At 35.3% G+C, this 20,721-nt stretch overlaps 1 protein-coding gene across 1 annotated transcript in view; it reads right to left on the minus strand.

The window, feature by feature from the left end:
- Positions 1-20,721, minus strand: part of SCEL (sciellin) — a 153,015-nt gene that overhangs the window by 52,394 nt on the left and 79,900 nt on the right. Inside the window, exons 21-29 of the mRNA XM_044669362.1 lie at positions 20,295-20,354; positions 19,002-19,061; positions 18,499-18,558; positions 16,386-16,445; positions 15,721-15,780; positions 10,885-10,944; positions 10,630-10,692; positions 10,220-10,279; positions 2,510-2,569 (exon numbers count right to left, since the gene is read on the minus strand). Coding sequence (XP_044525297.1) covers positions 2,510-2,569; positions 10,220-10,279; positions 10,630-10,692; positions 10,885-10,944; positions 15,721-15,780; positions 16,386-16,445; positions 18,499-18,558; positions 19,002-19,061; positions 20,295-20,354 — 543 coding nt within the window. The remainder of the gene's footprint in view (positions 1-2,509; positions 2,570-10,219; positions 10,280-10,629; positions 10,693-10,884; positions 10,945-15,720; positions 15,781-16,385; positions 16,446-18,498; positions 18,559-19,001; positions 19,062-20,294; positions 20,355-20,721) is intronic.

Below are 20,721 nucleotides of genomic sequence, written 5' to 3' on the forward strand. Positions count from 1 at the left end.
CTTTAGCCTTTTCTCAATTATGAAATATGAATAATAATGCTTCTACTATCTCCCTCAGACATTTGTTTAGATCAAATGAGTTTGTATATGTGAAATATTTCATAAATTCTAAAGCACACCATATATATACATTATATATATATATATATATATATATATATGCTATGATTCTTTTTCACAAGGATAGAAACTAACAGGCAAAAAAGGAGAGCAGAAAATGAGTAATTCTCTGATTTAAGGCTAATTTAAGGCTCTACCTCACCATGTTTTTCCCAAGCAGGATTCTTGTATTTCTCTTTCTACCCTGAAGTCTGATGCCCCTCCAAAATTAATATCTCTTAGACCAAAGCATCTTACTGTTTAGTTTTGATGATATGAACAAAACAACCCACAAATTAGATGTTAATGGAAGAAAAGGGTTCTTGTGATATCCTTTAGGTATTTGCACTTTAACATGTGAATTTTCAGACTCCAAAGCTTCGTCCAAAGGAAATAATCGCCAATGATGGAATTTCATACACAAGTAAATAGGAAGTTACAATGGCCTTCCTAGCAACCATTAAAAAATACAAAAGATAAGCAGCCACCCTTCCACTATGTGTAAAGCTGCCTCCATTCCTGCTCCCTCTACTGAATGCCCAAGACAGAACTTCCTGAGGAAGCACTCATAAAGATACATTTTTTCTCTCAAGGCCGTAAAAAAAAGTTCCCAATAGATGAATGTTCTTCCTGAGGATCTGAGAGGAAAGGAGGAAGGGAATTTTGAAATTAAAAAGAGGGGAGAACATAGAATCATAAATATGGAGCTGGAAGATATCTAGGGATGATCAACTACAATCCATTCATTTTACAAATTTTACCAGTGGTTATGTGACTTGTCCAAGGTCGTACAAGTATTAACCAGAAGAATCAGGATTGGGATTCAGGTCCTATGACCTCAAGTTCAGTGTTTTTTCTTTTTCTTTTTTTTTTTTTTAAACTCTCTGTATTAGAATCTCTACTGTGTATTGGTTCCAAAGCAAAGGAGCAGTAAGAGCTTAGGCAAAGAGGGTTAAGTGGCTTGCCCAGGGTCTCACACAACTAGGAAGTGTCTAAGGTCAGATTTGAACCCAGGATCTCCCCATCTCTAGGTCTGGCTCTCAGTCCCCTTAGCCACCTAGCTACCTCCAAGTTCAATGTTTTTTCTACTGTACTGTGCTCATGGTAAGGGCTATTGGGCTCAGGATGATTTTGTAAATTTTATAATAAAGAAGTTTTTGCTCTTTCTTCCAGTTTTTGGTTATGTGTACATGTTTCATAATATATAAATCCTTTGCCTAAACATAATTTCACAGACTGGGAAGGGGATCGAGAGGGGAGGGAAATGGAGAAGGCTGTTGGGTTTTTTTGTATTTGGGGAGGGTTTTTTGGTACCAGGTGGCACTCACAGTTGCTATGGCACTGACAAGTAATTAATTCCTCCCTAATTTAAACTGTCTATTGAACCCACCAACTGTATAATCTACACTAATCCTTCATGCAGAAGCAAACAAGGTGCAAGAATTTTAAAACAATAATATCCCAGAGGCATAAAGAATGTCTGAAACTGTGTCTTGTTTTGTGGCTGTTAGGGATTTATGCCATCTACTAGGGTGAGGAATCCAAGAGGTGGATCCCATAGTGTTTTCTGACACTTGCTACAAACCCATCAAGCTGCAGTATGTAAAAATAAACCTTCACAGCCTAAGAGCTTTGTATCCCAAATACTCTCAATTTGCATGATGCCTTTTACAGTAAGCAGAAGGGTCCTGAGTCATAAATTCAGCCAAAATTAGAGTTTTGAGCTATTTCTATAGGCTTTATATATTAAACATTAAGGCTCCCCCTTCCCCCAAAAAATCTAAGATAAGATAAGACATACTGTCTTCTCCCATTAAAGTATGATCTCAAATCTAGCCTCATACACCTCCTAGCTGTGTGACCCTGGGCAAGTCACTTAACCCCCATTGCCTAACCCTTACTGCTCTTCTGCCTTGGAATGAGTACACAGTATTGATTCAAAGATGGAAGGTAAGGGTTTAAAAAATAAATAAATAAATAAATAAAGTGTGATCTCTTTGAGAGCCGGAATTATCTGGGCTTTTTCTACTTGTATCCCCAGTCCTCAGCACATACTAAGCACATAATAAGGCTTTTTTTCTCCTGTTTTTTCAAGTCCTAATTTGAATGGTCCCTGCATAAACACCTGTAGCCCAGTACAGTTGAAAGATGACTGAATTTGAAGTTGGAAGAAACAGGACGCAAATTCCAGCTCTGGCATTTACATGTCAGAGCTGTGGGACTTTAGGCAAATCACTCTACCTCTCTGAGACTGTTTAAACCTGAAAACAAAGTCCCTTCTAACTATAAATGTATGATCCCAGCTCAACAGTCCTGAAATGCTTATAAAAAGGTAAACAAAAAGTAAATTGAGAATGGTGTGCTCATCCTTGGAATTCAGAAAGAATGGGGGAGATTACTCTTAGCCTACCTTTGAGTCTTGTTATATCTATTAGAATTAACTTCAATGTGATTGTCAAGGTCTTGGTCCCTATGGAAATAAAAATAGTTCTATCAGATTGGCCTCTGAATTACAAGAAAACATCTTTTCAACCAAAGGTCACAGATGAAGTAACTGGTACTCTCTGTTGCTCTAATAATAATAGTAACAAAAACTTCATAAACAATATTTCATCTTGAGATTAGCCTTAAATGATATTTCACATAAGCACATACCTCTTCACCATCTCTCCAATCCTTTCCTTCCCATCCCTTCCTGGGCCCCAATGCAAAAGTAATTAGACCAACTTTTTTTTTTTTTAAACTCTTACCTTCCATCTTGGAATCAATACTGTGTATTGGTTCTAGGCAATGGAGGTGAAGTGACTTGCCCAGGGCCACATAGTTAAGAGGTGTCTGAGGCCAGATTTGAACCCAGGACTTCCTGTCTCTGGGACTGACTCTCAAACTTCTGAACCACCCAGCTGCCCCCTAGACCAATTTTTGCTGAATGTAGGTATTGGGAATAGCACTCTGACTCTGTTTTCATTAGTACAAGAATTCCTGGGTGAGAAAACTCCTGTGAGTACAGGTCAGCATCTTCTCTGCAACTTACAGCCTTAGAGAGTTGTAGAGTATTGAGAGAATAATTGACTTGCCCAGGGTTTCATCACCAGTATCTGTCAGATGTGGGATATGCAGCCAGCTGTCTATTCACTACACAGCCGTGATCTTTCCACATATGGGTGTAAAGGAATATTATTGTCTCATAACAAATTATGCATATGAGAAATTCAGAAGAATATGGGAAGACTTGCATGAACCTACTCAGAGTGAACTATGCAGTTAGGAAAAAATAATGCATATGATTATTGCAATAATGTAAATGAGATGAATATTAAAAGGAAGTCAAATCCTGAGAAATTATAATGACTAAAGAATCAATAAGGCAGCATATCTCTCTCTTCTCCATAGGAAGAAGGAGAACCTGGGGACGATATTAGGTATAATGCTAGGAATAGTCATGAAATTGGTTGATTTTGCTTAAACATTTTCCTTTGTTACGAGGGAAGATTCAATGAAAGGATGGGATAGATGTGGATTATGATACAAAAGACAAGAATTACCAATAAAATAAATAACATATATGTTGGTTTTATCTAAACATGAAGCACATGAAACAAAGTAGAATGAACTTCATGATCTTAATCTAAAGAAAAGAAAACAGAACAAAACTACATCGCTATTTAATCTAAGAGCAAGGAAGAAAAGACATCAAGAGAGAAGAAAATAAATCAAGGATGTTATTGTTTTTCAGCCTGATTGATGTTATCAACTAGCTTTGACAATCCAATCCAACCAGCCCAGACTGCTCATAAACTTCCCAAGTTACTTGGGATGCAAAAATAAATTTTCATTGTCTAATTAAGTCTACATAACTTACATCACATCATTTGCACCAAGGTGTAAGATGAGAAGAGCCGTGATTTAAAGCACCGAAAATAGATTTTTAGAAAAGCCCATCCAAATGTTGCCTAGCAAACAAGAGCCTGCATGTAAAAAGCTGCAAAACAGAAGAAGGATTATGGTGGATCTGATTGTTTCTTGTTCTTATAAACACTTGGAATTTATTTCAGTGATATGGGCACATCATTGGCCTCTGTAGATCACAAGAAACACTGGAGAAAATGAGCCCTTCATATTTCAGCTAGAAAAGGGAATTTTTAAATCAATTTTCAAAAATAGAGAAAATTGCTGGGTGGAGTGGTACAAATTTATAATTCCCTATTACTAGAGTGCTTCAGCTGTGATGTTCTGAGTAGGCAAAGCCAATCAGGGAGCTGCATTAAGTTCAGCACTGGACCAGATTGGAAAAGCAAAACTAGTTAAAACTCTAGTCAATCAGTCATGGGATCAGGCGCTATGTAACAGGCTGCTGCCACCTAGGTAAAAGAGAGACAGTGGAAGAAAGAGAGAGACAGGATAGAATAAAGTACTGAGACCTAGCCTCAGGGCCCAGAGAAAGTAAATGACTTTTTCAAGGTCACACAGATTGAAAGAGAGGAGAGCCTAGATTCAAACTCAAATAATTGTGTCTATAACTGGTGATTCTATTGTACTAAGTGGCGTCCCACATATTTCTTTTTTGTTTTCATATATTTGCTTCAGCATAACTTACTCTAACCGCTCATTGTTCAACATGGAATACATTTACCAAATTACAGTATGACCATACAAAAGATTTACTGTGCAACCTCATTTACACCAAAAATTAAACCTTGAGCATGAAGTTTTTGATTGAATAGGAGTCTTATTCACTCTAAAAGGGGTTTAGAAACTCTACTGAGGTCATCTGTATAATTCTTTCAACTATGTTGTGAGAAAGGGGCAACATTTATATTTATTATTCCAGAGTGCTTTTTTGAAACATGAGAGAATTAAGGCTTTGACATTAAGGAAATTAGTGTTCCATACTGTTTACAGGACCATGAACAGAAGGCATGATAAATAAAGTTCATCCTGCTTGAGTCCTCATGCTTTATGAATCCTGACTAAGGTGCAAAGAGGAGGAAAGTTTTCATCTTTGCTGCTATTTGCAGAACCATGAAGAATTGTCCCAGAAAACTAAACTTAAAGCTTCTTTTAGTCACATTTAATTCTGTTTATGCACAATGCAAGCACTGGATATCAGAGGACCTAGGTTCAAACTCTCACTTCCACCTAATATCTATATGATCTTAAGCAATTTATTTTGGTACACTGGGTCTCAGTTTCTTCATTTGTAAAATGTGAGGGTAGGATTTGATAACCTTTGGGGGCAATGTGATATAGCAGAAAAAGAGCTAGATTTATAGTCATTAAATCTGGGTTGGAATCCCAGTTCTTCTGTGTCCTCTGTGTAATCTTGGGCAAGCTATCTTGAATTCTTAGAGCCTTAGTTTTCTTTTTTGTAAAATGATAGGGTAGGACTAGATGGCTTCTAAGGTCCCTTCTACATCTACCTAGGAACCCAGACATTCATATTAAGCCTTATTTTTGCTTTCACAGAGTTCTATTTATCAGTATGGCATAGTGCAGTGATGGGCAACCTTTTGAGCTTGGTGTGTCAAAATTCACCAGAAAACTAAGCATAACTTGGGTGGTGTGTCACTTCAAGAAAAAAACAACATAATTTTGTTTATTTATAGTTCATATAGTTATATATTATATATTTATATATATATTTATAGTTTAAATAACAAAAATGTATAATTGTAATATATAACTATTTAATAAACCAAAATAGGTAAATTAATATAGGTAGAATTGTCATCTATAGTGCATAGAATGTCTACACTACACTACAGCAAACATTTCATCCTCGGCATGCAGCCCCATACTTCTCTGTATGTGGCCACATGCGGTTGCATGTCATCGAAAATGGCTATGTGTGTCAGTGCTGACATGTATGTCATAGCTTTGTCATCACCAGCATAGTGGATAGAGAATTAGTCTTCCTACTAGAAAGACCTGAGTTCACAATCTCTCCTCTGACATATTCTGGCTATTTGACTCTGGGCAAGTGACAAAATTTTTAAGTGCTTTAAGAAACTCTGCAAATGTCAGAAAAGATGTTAGTCTATACTGGTAAAGGCTATTTCCTTATTTGGGAATTCCTTCTATCAATGTAATCAAAGGTCTAGTTCCTATCCCTATATTTTGGTGTCAGTGGGATTAGAGTGAATGCATTTTTCTTATATGTCTGTATGTTGTGTGTGTTGTGGAGGGGTTGGGGTAGGGTCAGATGGATAGGAGGATATTTCATCAAGAGAAAAGGCAATGAGGGCTTCGATGAGAGTAGTGGCTCTGCTAATAAGCCAGAGAGAATTTAATGTGGTACAATGGAAAGTTTACTGGATGCCTAAATTGAGGACCCAGTTTCAAATCCTGACTCAGCCACATATTATCATTAGATTAATCTACACTTCTGTGTTAGAGCTGATATGTAATATTGATTCTAAGACAGAAGTTAAGGCTTTGAAAAAAAAAGGACAGCTAGATGGTTCAATGGATAGAGAGCAAGATCTGGAAAGGGAGGTCCTGGGGTTCAAATCTGTCCTCAGATACTTCCTAACTGTGTGATTTAGGGCCAGTCACTTAATCCCAAGTGTCTAGCCCTTATTGCTCTTCTGCCTTGGAACTAACACTTAGTATAGATTCTAAGATAGAAGGTAAGGGTTAAAAAAAAAAAAGATAAGCCTTATAACCTCCTTGCACCTCAAGCTCCTCATTTATAACAGGAAGGGGATTTAACTGGATGATTTCCATTATTCCTTTCTGATCTAAAACAATACTTTTGTGATTATACCATCCATTTAACATCTTTTAAATGACTGAAGTAGTGGGGAATGGGGTGGGGTACAGTCTTTAATGACAAGCATGATGCTACAACAGGATAAGGACTTCATTTTCTATCTTTGACATCTTTTAAAATTCTAAGGGTAAAAATGTCAACAGATGAATTTGTCTTCATTCAGAAATAGCTTCTACAGTCAGGCTAACAATAGCTTATGAGCTACCAGTAATTGACTTTCTCCTTTTAGTATTGGTTCACGGAAATTTGAAAGCATGCCTGTTAAGAGCAAAGCATTTTCTCACTGTATAAGTGAAATTTCCCCATAAATATGCATTTGTTCAGGTTGATGAGTTCCTAGAAGGAGTGCAGGAATGTCTGCATATAGGCAGAGTGACAACTGGAATTTTATTCAGTCCCTAAGTGAACTACAGCTGAAAATGTCACCAGTTTCCTAAAGAAAACTCAGCTTTCCTGCATTTCTTCTTTGAAGTTATCAGTCTATGCATCCCATTAAAGTGAATTGCAAAGGGATGGCACCATTGTCATTATGCTGACTATGACCCTTCCACACTGTCCTCTTCTGAACTTCCACTGAATTCAAGTGGGAAGGGATAATGTGCTAAATAATAATAGAATAAAATGGAGAGATCTCTCTTCCAAATAGAATCACTCTATAATTCATGTGTTGTTTTTTTTTTATTTATCCTATGATTACTTATTTAGGAAATTGATCGGTTTCCATATCAATGTGGCACATGATTGAAGGTATTTAGATATATCAGGTTTAATTTGGGCCATTTTGAAATACAATGGAAGCTGATCAACTTTTGAATAAACATAACTCTGTATTCATACCAAAAAAGTTTCTTATGAAAATTTTATAAAGCATTACTGAAATCTGTACTATACTGAAAAAGTAATGCATTATTCTTTACCAAAGGAATTCACTGGGAGAGCCGGACTTATATCAAGCAGGAGGAAATTTATCCAAGGAATATAGTTCCTAAGCACTCCATTAACATAACATTCTAACTGAATACTTTGAACTGGTTAATTTTACAAGCTTTTCCAATAAATAACTCCATCTATCTAGGACGTAATATCTTTGGAAAATTTATCCCAATCCCTCTTTCTGTTATCCAAAACTACCAACCTACGTGAAAACACTTTCCTTCTGTTATCTTTCATAGATAGCTAGGTAGTGTGGCATATTGGAGACAATCATGTATCTGGGTTCAAGAAGACCTGGCTTCAAATTCAGCCTCAGATACTAGCTGTGTGACTCTAGGCAAATCACTTATTCTGTCTGCCTCAATTTCCTCATCTGTAAATGGTGATAACGATAGCACCTACCTCCCAGAGTAGTTATAAAGATAAAATGAGATATTTGTAAAGTGCTTTGCTAATCTTAAAATGCTAAACATAAATGTTAGTTATTATTATTAATTGTTACTCTCATTGACATCCAATTCAGTTCAACTTCTTCTAGTTAATATCTATAGTATATACATGTAAAACCTAGGGAATTGTGCATCAGCTAAGGGGGGCTTAGGGGAATTGAGGGAGAGGAAAAGAACATAAAACATGTAACCAGGGGAAAATATTCAAAATAAAAATTAAAAATATATATCTATAGTATATAGATATCTATAGTGTATGGTATGCCTTTGGAACCTATGTTCTTTAGTAACCAAATCTCCTGGTCCACTTCCATTCCCAGTCTTCAGTTTCTACCTCTTCTACATCTTCTTCCTCCCATACTAACCAAACATCCTTCCCTGCTCTCTACTATGCTGGCCATTCCTCTTGTGCCTCTAATACATAGAGCAAAGAACTGGTATCCTCCTTTCAATTATCACTTCTACAAATTTGTTCTGTTCTATATCACTCAGTTATCTTCCCTCCTTTTTTATTTATGACACCTGATTATACCATAGTCTCCTGATTATCTACTGCCATCACATACAGACCTTTAGGACATTTGCTCACTTTTTTTACTTTTCAATCTTCCATTCTATTTCATATCCTGCCTTAATCCTGGGAGATTTCAATATTTAAGTTTCATTTCTTTACTTGTAACCATAGTGCCTAGCATTGTGCCTGGTACATAATGGGTACTTAATGGGTATACGTTGACTGCTTGATTGATTGATCAATGACCACTCTAATACTCCTTAGTCTCACAATAAAAAAGAGTATCAAACTTGAAGAGCAAATCCAAGAATTAAACTAAAGTCCAGTCTTGCCGCATATTAACTGACTATGAATACTTCATTTGTAACTAAGCAGGTTAGAGTGGTAGTTTTCTGAGATTTCTTCCAGCTCTGACATTCCATGACTAGACAGCATGTCTCCAACTCTGTTTCAGCCCTTATTGGGTTCAAAGCCTGGCTTTAGAGTCAGATGATCTGTATTTAAATCCTAGTTCTGCTCCTTCCTACCTATATCACTTTGGGGAAGTCACCTAACTTCCTCTCAGTTTCCTTATCTATAAAAAGAGGGAGTTGTACTGGAAAAACCTCTAGGGTCTCTTCTTGCTCTAGTTTTATGAGCATATGATTCCTCAGTGTTAATTCACTACTCATGAACCAGTTTTGTGTCATGCCTTCATCCTGGGAATTTTTTGGGAATGCAATTTCCAGCAAGAGATTTGTAATAACAGCATTTCCCACTAACTCAAAGCAATTTTGAAGTGCTATGGAGTTCATATTGATGTATTCTACTTGTGTTAATGAAGCACTTTGGGGTGAAAGATGCCACAGAAAAGCAACAAAGGGCAGGAAACTGCATGAAATATGATTTTTGCTTAGATCATTTATTTTTAGTAGTACCCTTGGGCTCTGAGTTATCTCATGATTAGATGCAATGTCTTCCAAAAATCTTTTCTTCAGATGTGGTTTAATTAATTTTGCTTTTCAGCCTTGATAACTGCCTCTTATATAGTCCAAGTTTGAAAATAGCTCCCTAGCGGAAAGAACAACAGTTTAGCTGAGCCCATAATGGGACAGCATGTTGTCTTGTTGACAAGGGCAGGAACCCTAGATGGTATTAAACATAAGCAAATGAGAAAATGATGCGTGACTATAAAACAGCAGCAGCAAACCCCTAATTTTAAAAGGGGACCTCTATTACAATCCTTAAAAGTCAAATGCATGTCCTAGTAATTTCTTGTGTTATGATCATATACTCATTTGAAACCCAAGCAAAACAAAATAGACAAAACTCAACCAAGAAAAAAAATCCGCAAATACGAGTACAATACGAAACTAACAAGTAAATATATTAGTAGCTCTAGAAATTCTTACTCAGTGGAAACTTACTCTTTGGAAATAGTTAAGAGAGGAAAACAAAATTAAATGTTCTTACCTTTTGCTATTTCTGAAAGTTGTTGGATTCACTTTAATGAATCTATCCAGGTCTTGGCTCCTTTAGTAGTAGAATACAAAAATAATTTGGATCAATGATAAGACTTAAAGAAGTATTCATATTATAAATCTTTTTCATTCAAGTGTCTGCCAATGAAATTTTAAAAAATTATAGTATCATAGATATAGAACAGGAAGAAACTGTAAAACCCACTTAGTTCAACAAAATATTTTATCATAAGGATGAGGAAATAGAGGCCTAAGGAATTTAAAAGACTTGCCCAAGACCACATAAGTAGTAAACGTTTGAGGTAGAACTTGAATCTAGTTCTCTGTTTCAGAGACAATGCTCTTTTCATTTTTTAATACTGTATTCCACATTGTTGAAATACTGTATTTTTAATCTTTTACCTCTGATTGTTTCTGAGAACTTCAGGAGTCACTTTGATGAATTTATCAAGATCTTCTTGGTTTCTTTCAGTAGAAAAAATAAAAACCAGCATTAACAATATGATGTGGGGTAAGTACACTAAAGTTATTCATGGTTCAAATAATTTTTTTAAAATTAAATTTAAAATTAAAATTAATTTTAAAATATAATTTAATTTAAAAATCTGTCAAATGTCCTCAAAAGAGATGAAAATTAAGAATATTCTTTCCACTTACCTCTGATTGTTTTTGAGAGTTTCAGGATTAACTTTAATGAAATTCTCAAGATCTTGATTTCTTTAAGTAGGAAAAATAAAGTTTGGATTAGTAAAAGGCAAAGCATTAATGAAAAGGATATATTAATATAGAGAATGAAATGGGACCTGGCTATCACTGCCAAAAGATTTACTTTCTTAATAATTAATCGATAGGTCATAGAAACTATTGCCCATTCACACAGAGTGAGGATTAAATTGTTTTGTCTGAGTAGAAAATAATTCTGATTTTATATATTTTATTTCTAGTATCCCTCTGCTATTAGTAAAATGTTTGTCAAATATCTCTGTGTGTGTGTGTGTGTGTGTGTGTGTGTGTGTGTGTGCATGTGAATTTTAAACTCACCATCTTAGAAGAAATATTGTATATTAGTTCCAAAGCAGTAGATTGGTACGGGCTAGGCAAATAGGGCTAAGTTCTTTGCCTAGGATTACACAGCTAGGAAGAGTCTGAGACCAGATTTGTCTCTCTCAAGCCATTGAGCTACCTCTAACTGCCTCCATGTGAATGTGTTTTAAACCACATGGTCTGCTAAATGTGGAGTGGATAGCCAACTATCAATCAACAGATATCTATTAACTACTTATCATGTGCCAAGCACTGTTTTGGCAATGAAAATACAAAGGGAAAAGAAAATAAGTCTTGCCCTCAAGAACCTCATATTCTAAAAGAGGATTAGTTTATTTTCCTCATTATCCACATGTTTTTGCATTCTATAGACATGACATGTCTCTATTATCCCTATCCCAATTTACCATGCCCAGCAGATAAAAGCATCAACTATAAAAATTGGATCTAGGACTGGGATTATTCTCAATAAGAGTCTTGGTAAATGGATTTAACAGTCCAACCAATTTATAATTTTATTTCCCTCTATAAATGAAAAACAAGCTAGATCCAATTCAACTGTTCATGTTCAGAGTTGACCAGTCACTATGCTAAAACCTTTTATATAAATATCATCTCACTTAATTCTTGCAACAACCCTGAGAGATAGAAACTATTATTATCCCCATTTTATAGTTAAGGAAATTGAAGTAAACAGAAGTTAAGTGATTTGCCCAGGGTTACAACTAGTATCTACTATCAAACTCGAATGCAGATCTTCCTGACTCTGTGCCCAGAAGTTTTTAATAATAAAGATACTATTAAGTGAGGAATTAAGGTATATGATAATTTCATTGAAAGAAAAAGATAAATTTAAATCTAATAACTTTCCATTATCATAAAATTCTACCATCAGTGATCACATATAGCCAATTATTCTCTGGCTGTGTTTAACATACACTTTTCTTGTTAAATTATCACATATTCAATTTTAAAAGAAGTGACATCAGGACAACAATAACATTATAAACAAAGGCAACTTCTTATTTAACAAGAGAAAAGAACAACCATCAAAATACAATTTCTTTTTAAAAAATAAAATCTAGCGCGGTGTTTTTTGCCATAACTATATATGCTGTGCTCTTCCCAGAAAACCAGCATTTTTTATCTTTGGAGTTAACTAAATGGAAGACATTGAAAAGAACACAAGGAACCTTCATTTACTCACTGTTTTATTAAACAAAAGAGACTTGATTCTACCCCTCACTCCCAAGAATACATTAAATATCTACCAGGCTCTTCAACCACCAATCAGAATGCAAGCCAGTATGTGTATTGAACAATGAGAGCCCCCAGTAATGAGGCTTAAATGTATGCCTATCAACTGAAATACACAATTGGGCTTATAGATATTTAGCATTCTTCTAAATGCAAACACTCTTGAGGACTTGGAAAAAAATTCTTTCTGGGGAAAACTAGATATGTTTCTTATTAATTCAGGCAACATGTTGCTTCCTATTAAAATCTGTTGTATTAATGTTGCCAAGTCGCAATTGGAATATTTAGGGAGCTTTACCTCTCTATGGTTTCAGAGCTTTAAAATGCTTTGCATGTATATACACAGATACTCTATAGATATTTGTTAAACTTCAAAGCAACCGCAGAAGATATTAGCTCCATTAAGAGGACCTAGATCTCAGCCTTCCATTCCATGCTACTTCTACCAAGGATACGATCAGGAATTTACAGTATGTTTTTTAGCTTGTTACATTTATTTGTTATATTGATCTCTTTATTGAGTTAGTTAACATCTTGGCTTCTTCCATGTGTTTTTTTTAAAGTACAAGTAAAGACGCATTCTAAACTCAATTAACTAAACCAGAATATGCTTCGAGAAATAAGTATTTTAAGTATTTTTTTAAGTGTAAGCTGTTAAATTGATATGGACTGCCTATTTTCTCAGAATACTAACTTTGTACTTTCAACACTTAATTAGTTTTAATGTATGATAATTGCCAGCTGTTACTAAGAATGAATATGTCTATGGCTTCTCAGTTTGATGCTCAGAGGTTATAATGACACATAAAAAGCAGAATATGTGACGAATGATATGTTCCTAGCACAGAGCCAGGAGCCTAGGAACTGTGTCACAATTATTCACTGACTAACTGATACACAAATAAAATTGTAAGATAGAGATCATGGGTAAAAGTTTTAGAATTGCATAAGATTCCAAGATGTATCACAGATCTGCTCCAAATAAACATACCTTCTCACGTTGTAATTCTGCACTGTCTAAAGCTGAGAAAACTCAAGATCAACAGACTTCAATTCAACAAACTTTTATTAAACACCTACTGAGGGGCAGCGAGGTGGCACAGTGGACAGAGAGAGCACCAGGACCTGGGTCCAATTCTCGTCTCAGACACTTTCTAGTTGTGTGACTGCTGGCAAATCACTTAATTCCTTTTCCTAGTCCCTGACCTTCTCTCTTAGAGAATTATTAGGAAAGAAAGTAAGGGAGAAAAAAACAAAAACAAAAACAAAAACAAAAACAAAAACAGAAACAGAAACAGAAACAGAAACAGAAACAAAAACAAACTACTGAGTGCTTGGGAAGGCATAAAGTTTAGATTATTCACCCTCTACCCTGGTAGAATTTTTAGCCCAGTGGGGAAAAAAGACACAAATACATAACTATATGACTAGAAGTATTTTTTTTAATCAGACCTATGAGTTCATTCATATAAGGAATTCATGGTGAGAAAACTCCTCCTACCAATGCAAATTGGCACCTTGAGAAAACAGGCTTGGAAGATTGCCCAGGGCACTGAGAATTTAAGTGACTAGCCTCAGATGGGACCTGAATTCAGATCTTCCCGACTCTGTAGCTGGTTCTTAATATACTATGTTATGCGGCCCCTAACTATGCTAAAATGATGTGAATAAAGCATAAAAAAGAGCCTAACGCAGATGAAGTACCATAGCAGACTTCATGAAAGATGTGGTCCTTGAGTTGAACTTTAAGGATGGGTATAGATTCAGCAAGTAAAGAAGAGATGAGGATATAATCTAAGCATCAATATATATACCCAAAGCTGAATAATATAGGAGAATTTGTTGTTTTTCAATCACTTCAGTTGTGTCTGACTCTTTGTGACCCCATTTGGGGTTTTCTTGGCAAAGATATTGGAGTGATTTGCCATTTCTTTCTCCAGTTCATTTTACAGATGAGGTAATGGAGGCAAAAAGGATTAACAGACTTTCCCAGAAACACATAGTGAGTATCTGTGGCCAGATTTGAACACAAAAGATGAGTCTTCCTTAACTCTAAGCCCAGCACTCTCCATTGTGCCAGCTACCTCTCCAAAATGGGAGAATGCCCAAGATAGAACAATGTCACAAAAACCCAGGGAATAACTATTGATTCTAGCTACAAACATCTCTCATATTCATCTTCTCCTCTTTACTCCTGAAATTGCCACCCTGTCCAGACCTTCATCATCTCAAGTAGTCTCCTAATTGGCTTCCCAGTTAGGGAAGACAAGGAAAAGCTGTCCTGCCTCAAGTCTCTTCTATATTCAATCCATTCTCCGTATAGCTTCCAAAGTAATATTCCAAAAAGAGCAAGATTGACAATCACTCCCATGATTAATAAGCTGTAGGATAAAATATAACTCCTCTGCTTGACTTTTTAAAGTCCTTCATAATCTGGCTCTAGACACATTAATTGCACATTATTCTATTTCACATATACTATATTCCAAACTTGATTTTTCCTCATACTCAACATTCCATTTCCAGGCTCCACGCCTTTGCCTCATGCCTTGAATGTCACCTAAACCTAACCACTTAGAAATCCTACAATGCTCAGTTCAAATTTGGCCTCCCTTCATAAGGCTTATTGTAATCCCCACATGGCTAGTACCTTTCTCACCTGGATATTGCTTCATATTTGTTTTGTATTTGCTTATCTCTATACCTGCTGTTTAATGTTGAATAGAATATTAACTCCTTTAGGGCAAGTTTTTATCTTTGAATCCACAGCTCTTAGAATGATATCTGACACATATTTGTATTTGTTTTTTTTTTTTTTTTAAACCCTTGTACTTCGGTGTATTGTCTTATAGGTGGAAGATTGGTAAGGGTGGGCAATGGGGGTCAAGTGACTTGCCCAGGGTCACACAGCTGGGAAGTGGCTGAGGCCGGGTTTGAACCTAGGACCTCCTGTCTCTAGGCCTGACTCTCACTCCACTGAGCTACCCAGCTGCCTCCTGACACATATTTGTATTTGAATTAATGCTTGGTTAATAAATGAATGTGATATATAATAAATGATTTGGGATATAAAGATACTTTGCTGAGCAAATACCCTATCCATCTGGGCAATTATTGGGTTCTTTTCCCAATTGAGTCAGGCTTATTTGTTATCTAGATGATAGAGGGAGGGAAAAGAAACATATCTTTTACCCTGTGGTACTTTTGCCAGCTTTGGGGTTCACACTGATGAGCTTATCAAGACCTTCTCCCCTAAAAGCACAAAAGAAAATGATCAGTTCAAAGAATCAATCATTCATTCAGTAATTTGGAATTTGGTAAATATCTGAATACATTTAGGCATGTCTTGGATCTCAGTGCTCACAATCTTAGAAGAGAATTAAAAATAACAATAACTTCAACAATATTTTCCACTTTTAAAAATGTTTTCATTTCTGTTAACTTTATGTTCATGAAAATCCTTTCAGGCAAACAGAAGAGAGACAAACCATAGTAGTTTCTCCACCACATTTTTCTCAAAATAATAATTAATATATCCACTCCCATTTTTCTATTCCCTTAGCATTTCAAGAAGGAGAAAGCAAACATAATCTCATGTTCAAATATACTAAGCAGGCACGAGAATGTCATCAGCCTAAAACTTCCGTATCAACTTTCATAAATTGTTTGATGACTGAAGTTCCTTTGGTTTTGTTAGGATTCACTGAATGACTACAGCTTTGCTCATTTTACAGTTAGGGCCTGACTACAATATGACTGTCTAAGTGGATTCGTCATGCAGAAATTACTGTACCCAGCTCAGATGATTTTGAACATATATTATAAAAAGCTCAATCAGGAAACTGTGCTGATCTTACCCTGGAGTAGGTTTGTTTACTGGTTGATTCACTTTGATGAGATTATCCAAGTCTTGGTTTCTTAAAATATTAAAAAAAAAAAAAACAACCACAGATCAATTATTACTCAGAGCATAAAATGAACTTTAACTATTGAACACAGAAGCTCTACATCACTTGATTCAATTAAATGATTGCTTGCTGTTAAATATTTTAGTTTTTAATGACACTCTTTAGTCCTATGTATAAGCAGAAGGCTATTAAGATTTTGCTGGCTATTAATAATATAACAATTGCTCTTTAGTCATTGTTGGTTCAGTGAGTCTGACTCTTACCTGCAGAGCAAAATGTCTCCTCCCATTCTCTATTACCAAATTTACACAAATAGTAAGGGAGGAAAAAAAAGGCAGCTGGCATATATTAGGAATTGCAGCATGTATCAGTAAAGATAAAAAAAAAACATGTTGTGATGTATAACCTTCTTTTTTGTTCCATTTGAGATTTGCTGTGAAAAGAAAATGATGTTGTGCTGATCCCTTGTTTTATATGTACACATATGAATCTAGATATACATGTGTTTATGTACACATAAGTGTGTATATAAATATTCACATGTGATATATCTATAGAATGCAAGTAGTGACATCCATATAGTGATAGATGTCTATAATATATGCATGTGTATATGTAAATATTATAAAGTAATGAGACTGAACACAAGCCAAATTAGTTTCATTCATTACTTTACACTCCCATACTATCTATCATATTCACCTCCTTTCACTTAAAAAGAGAATTTTTATTTTTTTACTGCTTTCTCATTCCCACAAACAACTTAATATTGGGCAGCCAAAACAAAAAATGGCACTTGGTTCTTCCTTTTAATTGAGGAATGGTTCTTAATACATACATCTTGTATAGATGCTGTACATAGAAAAGGAACTGGGCCTAGAGTCGGACAGGAGAATGAGAGCAGGCTGGATTGCCTTTGGAAAATTATACTGTAATTTTAAGTACTCCCAAGCCTCTCTCTGAAGCAAAGACCCATCTATTTAGTGATATTCTTTTAGTGATGCCGAATGGAAGCAAGTTTTGGAATGCCACAAGCTCCAAAGTATTAAAGTTGGTAAGCATGTAGATAGATGCATGGTAGAAGGGTAAGTAAGCTGCAGAACAATATCAATGGAAAATTGGGTAGATGGAATGCATAAATCATGCAATAAGATAGTATATAATTAAAGATGGAGGTAGGCAATATTATAGGAATAACCACTCCTATAACCGCTCCACTGGTATCCATTTAATGTAAGAAGGTTTGGAAGAAGGGTCTTGGGAAGTTTGGAGACACTACTGTGGAGGATATAGAAAAAGCATAGAGTGGGCAAATATGTTATGAGCTGTACCACTAGAGACAGTAGCCACATTGACGAGGTCACAAATCCATTAAACTATGATCCTTGCAATACTAAAGTAATGATGGTTATAGAAAAAGAACCAGATTGAGGAGAAATAATACATTAAATCTTTTGGACTTTCCCATCAGCTTATGCTATCCATGTGCCATCTTACTTCACCACTTGAAATACTTATGACTTTGTTGGTATAGGTTTTCCATCCACAAGTGTAGTTTGAAATCTCTTTATGATTTAATATTCATGAAATTAAAAAAATATATCCTTACCTCCCACCTTAGAGTCAATACTGTGTATGCTATGTATTAATTCTAAGGCAGAAGAGTAATGAGGTCTAGGTAATGAGGATTAAATGACTTGTCCATGGCCAGGAAGTGTCTGAGGCTATATTTGAACCCAAGACATCTTGCCTCTAGGTCTAGCTGTCAATCCACTGGGCTACCTGGCTGCCACCTATTCAAGAGTTTTTGAAGAAAGAAAGAAAGGAGAGAATGAGGAAGGAAGGTCGGAAAGAAGGAAGGAATGGAGGAAGGGAGGAAGTAGGGAAAATATTAATGTAAGTCTTGAAAAACCAGTCATTTGCCTATATAACCAATATAATAGCAATATATTTGTAATAAATTGACTAGAAAGTTTGCATTTTCTTTGGATTATAAAGTCATTGAATTTTTATACATTTTCACAAAATTTTATAAAATTTAGAAAATCTCATTAAATCTTACCCCTGATCACTTTTTCCTGTTCTTGGGCTTACTTTGATGAGATGGTCAAGGTCTTGGGCCCTTTAAAGATTTAGAAAACAAAAGTTCACGATAAGTAAAATTTTGACGAATGCTTAACATTAATATTATTAATTATTTACATGAATGTTAAGCTTAGAGGAAATTTATTACTAATACAATATTTTATTATATTCTGTAGTCTAGATCTAGTTAGAGAAAACTGTCTAACATAAATTTGATATACCTATTTGAATTCTCCTTTATCCTCAGAAGATAATTTTGTAAAATTCAAGTTTAAATTAAACAAATCGGTCAAATGATTAGTATATATAGTTTTGACCAAACAAAAAGTCTCACTTGACCCCTTCAAATATTCCTTTTTGAGTCAAATTGAACTTGAAGCACATTTAGTTATAATGTTATTTTTCATTAGCAGATAGACCAAATTCTTTTTCGTAACAACTGTCCATTGGGAAAAAAAAAAGGATTTTCATAAATCTTACCCATGGCTATTTCTGTGGATTGCAGGATTCACTTCAATTAGATTGTCCAGGTTTGAGCCCCTTTAAATATTGAAGAAAATCAGGTCAACTTCATCTCAAAAAAATAAAAGATTTACTAAAACTGTAAAACAGAATATATAAATGTTCATAGAAATCCCAGAGGGCCCAATACTGTTAATGCATATATATTCACATGTAGGTAAGAGTTCTCATTTTACTTGAAAGTCAGCTAGAAAGAAGCATCCAATTTCAGAATCCTAAGCCCAACCACAGACACCATATTGAATCTCTCCTTTTCTCATGATATCTATTTTGTAATACCACAATGCATTGCCACCTATCTTATGCTGAGAAGAGGACATTATTGCTACCAAGTTGTTGGAAGACAGACAGCAAATGACTTTAAAGACAACTTCAGAGAAACTTAAAGCATGCAATAAGCCAAGAAAAGCATGTTAATCAATCAAAGATATCACAGCACAAATATATAACCAATTTCTCTTTAATCTACTCTGCCTCTGGATGTTTTGTAATGCTGAACTAAGGCTACAAATTATTGCTCATGTTAGCAAAAAAACAAAACGAATCAAAAGTGGTAATGGCATTAGAAATATGACAAAGGATACCTTTAAGTATTGTATAAATTCTATATCTTAGCAATGAACACACACTTCCCTCCCCCCACAACACTATTTCACTATTTGGCTTTCAGTATACTCCTATTTCCATTTTGGAGAAAGGCTGTGTTTCTTATTACAACTACATATGTTTCCCACACACTGTAGCATCAGCAACTCCTCCTCTGATGTACTAAGCCACCCAGATGTGGGACATGAGTCCACATGTGAGCCTGCCTTTTATACCCTCTCCTCTGCACACTATGATTCTAGAAAAGAATGAAGTGAAGGTCCTCTGAGGCTATAATTACTAAACATCAAACACCCAGATATCTGGAAACCCTCAGGTGTCTGAATGACATTCTATTTTCATATATGTGTCTAGAAGCATGTAACTATATCTTGAAAATAGAATCAACACTTTTGGATCTGACACAGAGATAAATGGAACTCTTCCCTTCTCAAAGAAACAAAGGAATGACCTATCAGGTAGGAATGACCACAACATCCATCTATTGGGTTGCTTTGCCAGATGTATCTCCTGAGCTGGAGTGCTCCATGGAATAAGATTTGTTTTATTTCAGAATCCATAGTCACTTTACTACTTTCACAGAATTCACTTTCTATTTTTGAGTATGAATTTTAAAAAGACAGAGCAGGAAACCATAAATCTTACCCTGGAATATTTCTGTTTGCTGAGGGATTCTCTTTGATGTAACTGTCAAGCTCCTGATCCCTTCAAGTGAAAAATGAAGTTCTAATCAGAGCAAGTTTATGTCAAACACATACCTCATGGCATCAATAAATGAATAGTGTGCAAACTTGAAGAGAATTCCAGGCTGTCCATGCAATGTTTGAAGTTTAATTCTTAGGGTGCAGATTGAAACATATTTTGGACATAGCCAATGTAGGAATCTATTTTGCTTGACAATGCATCTTTGTTATAAGGCTTTTGGTTTTGTTTTCTTTTCCCCAAAGGAGATGAGAGAAGTTAGGAGTACATAAAAGTAGATTTTTGTTCATTGAAAAAAATCATTAAGAAATTCTTACCAGACAAGTTGGTCTTTAGAGCAAAAATTCATAAGGTCAAAATAAACTGCCTT

Source organism: Gracilinanus agilis, chromosome 3 (genome assembly GCF_016433145.1).
Source record: "Gracilinanus agilis isolate LMUSP501 chromosome 3, AgileGrace, whole genome shotgun sequence".
Classification (NCBI taxonomy): Eukaryota; Metazoa; Chordata; class Mammalia; order Didelphimorphia; family Didelphidae; genus Gracilinanus; species Gracilinanus agilis.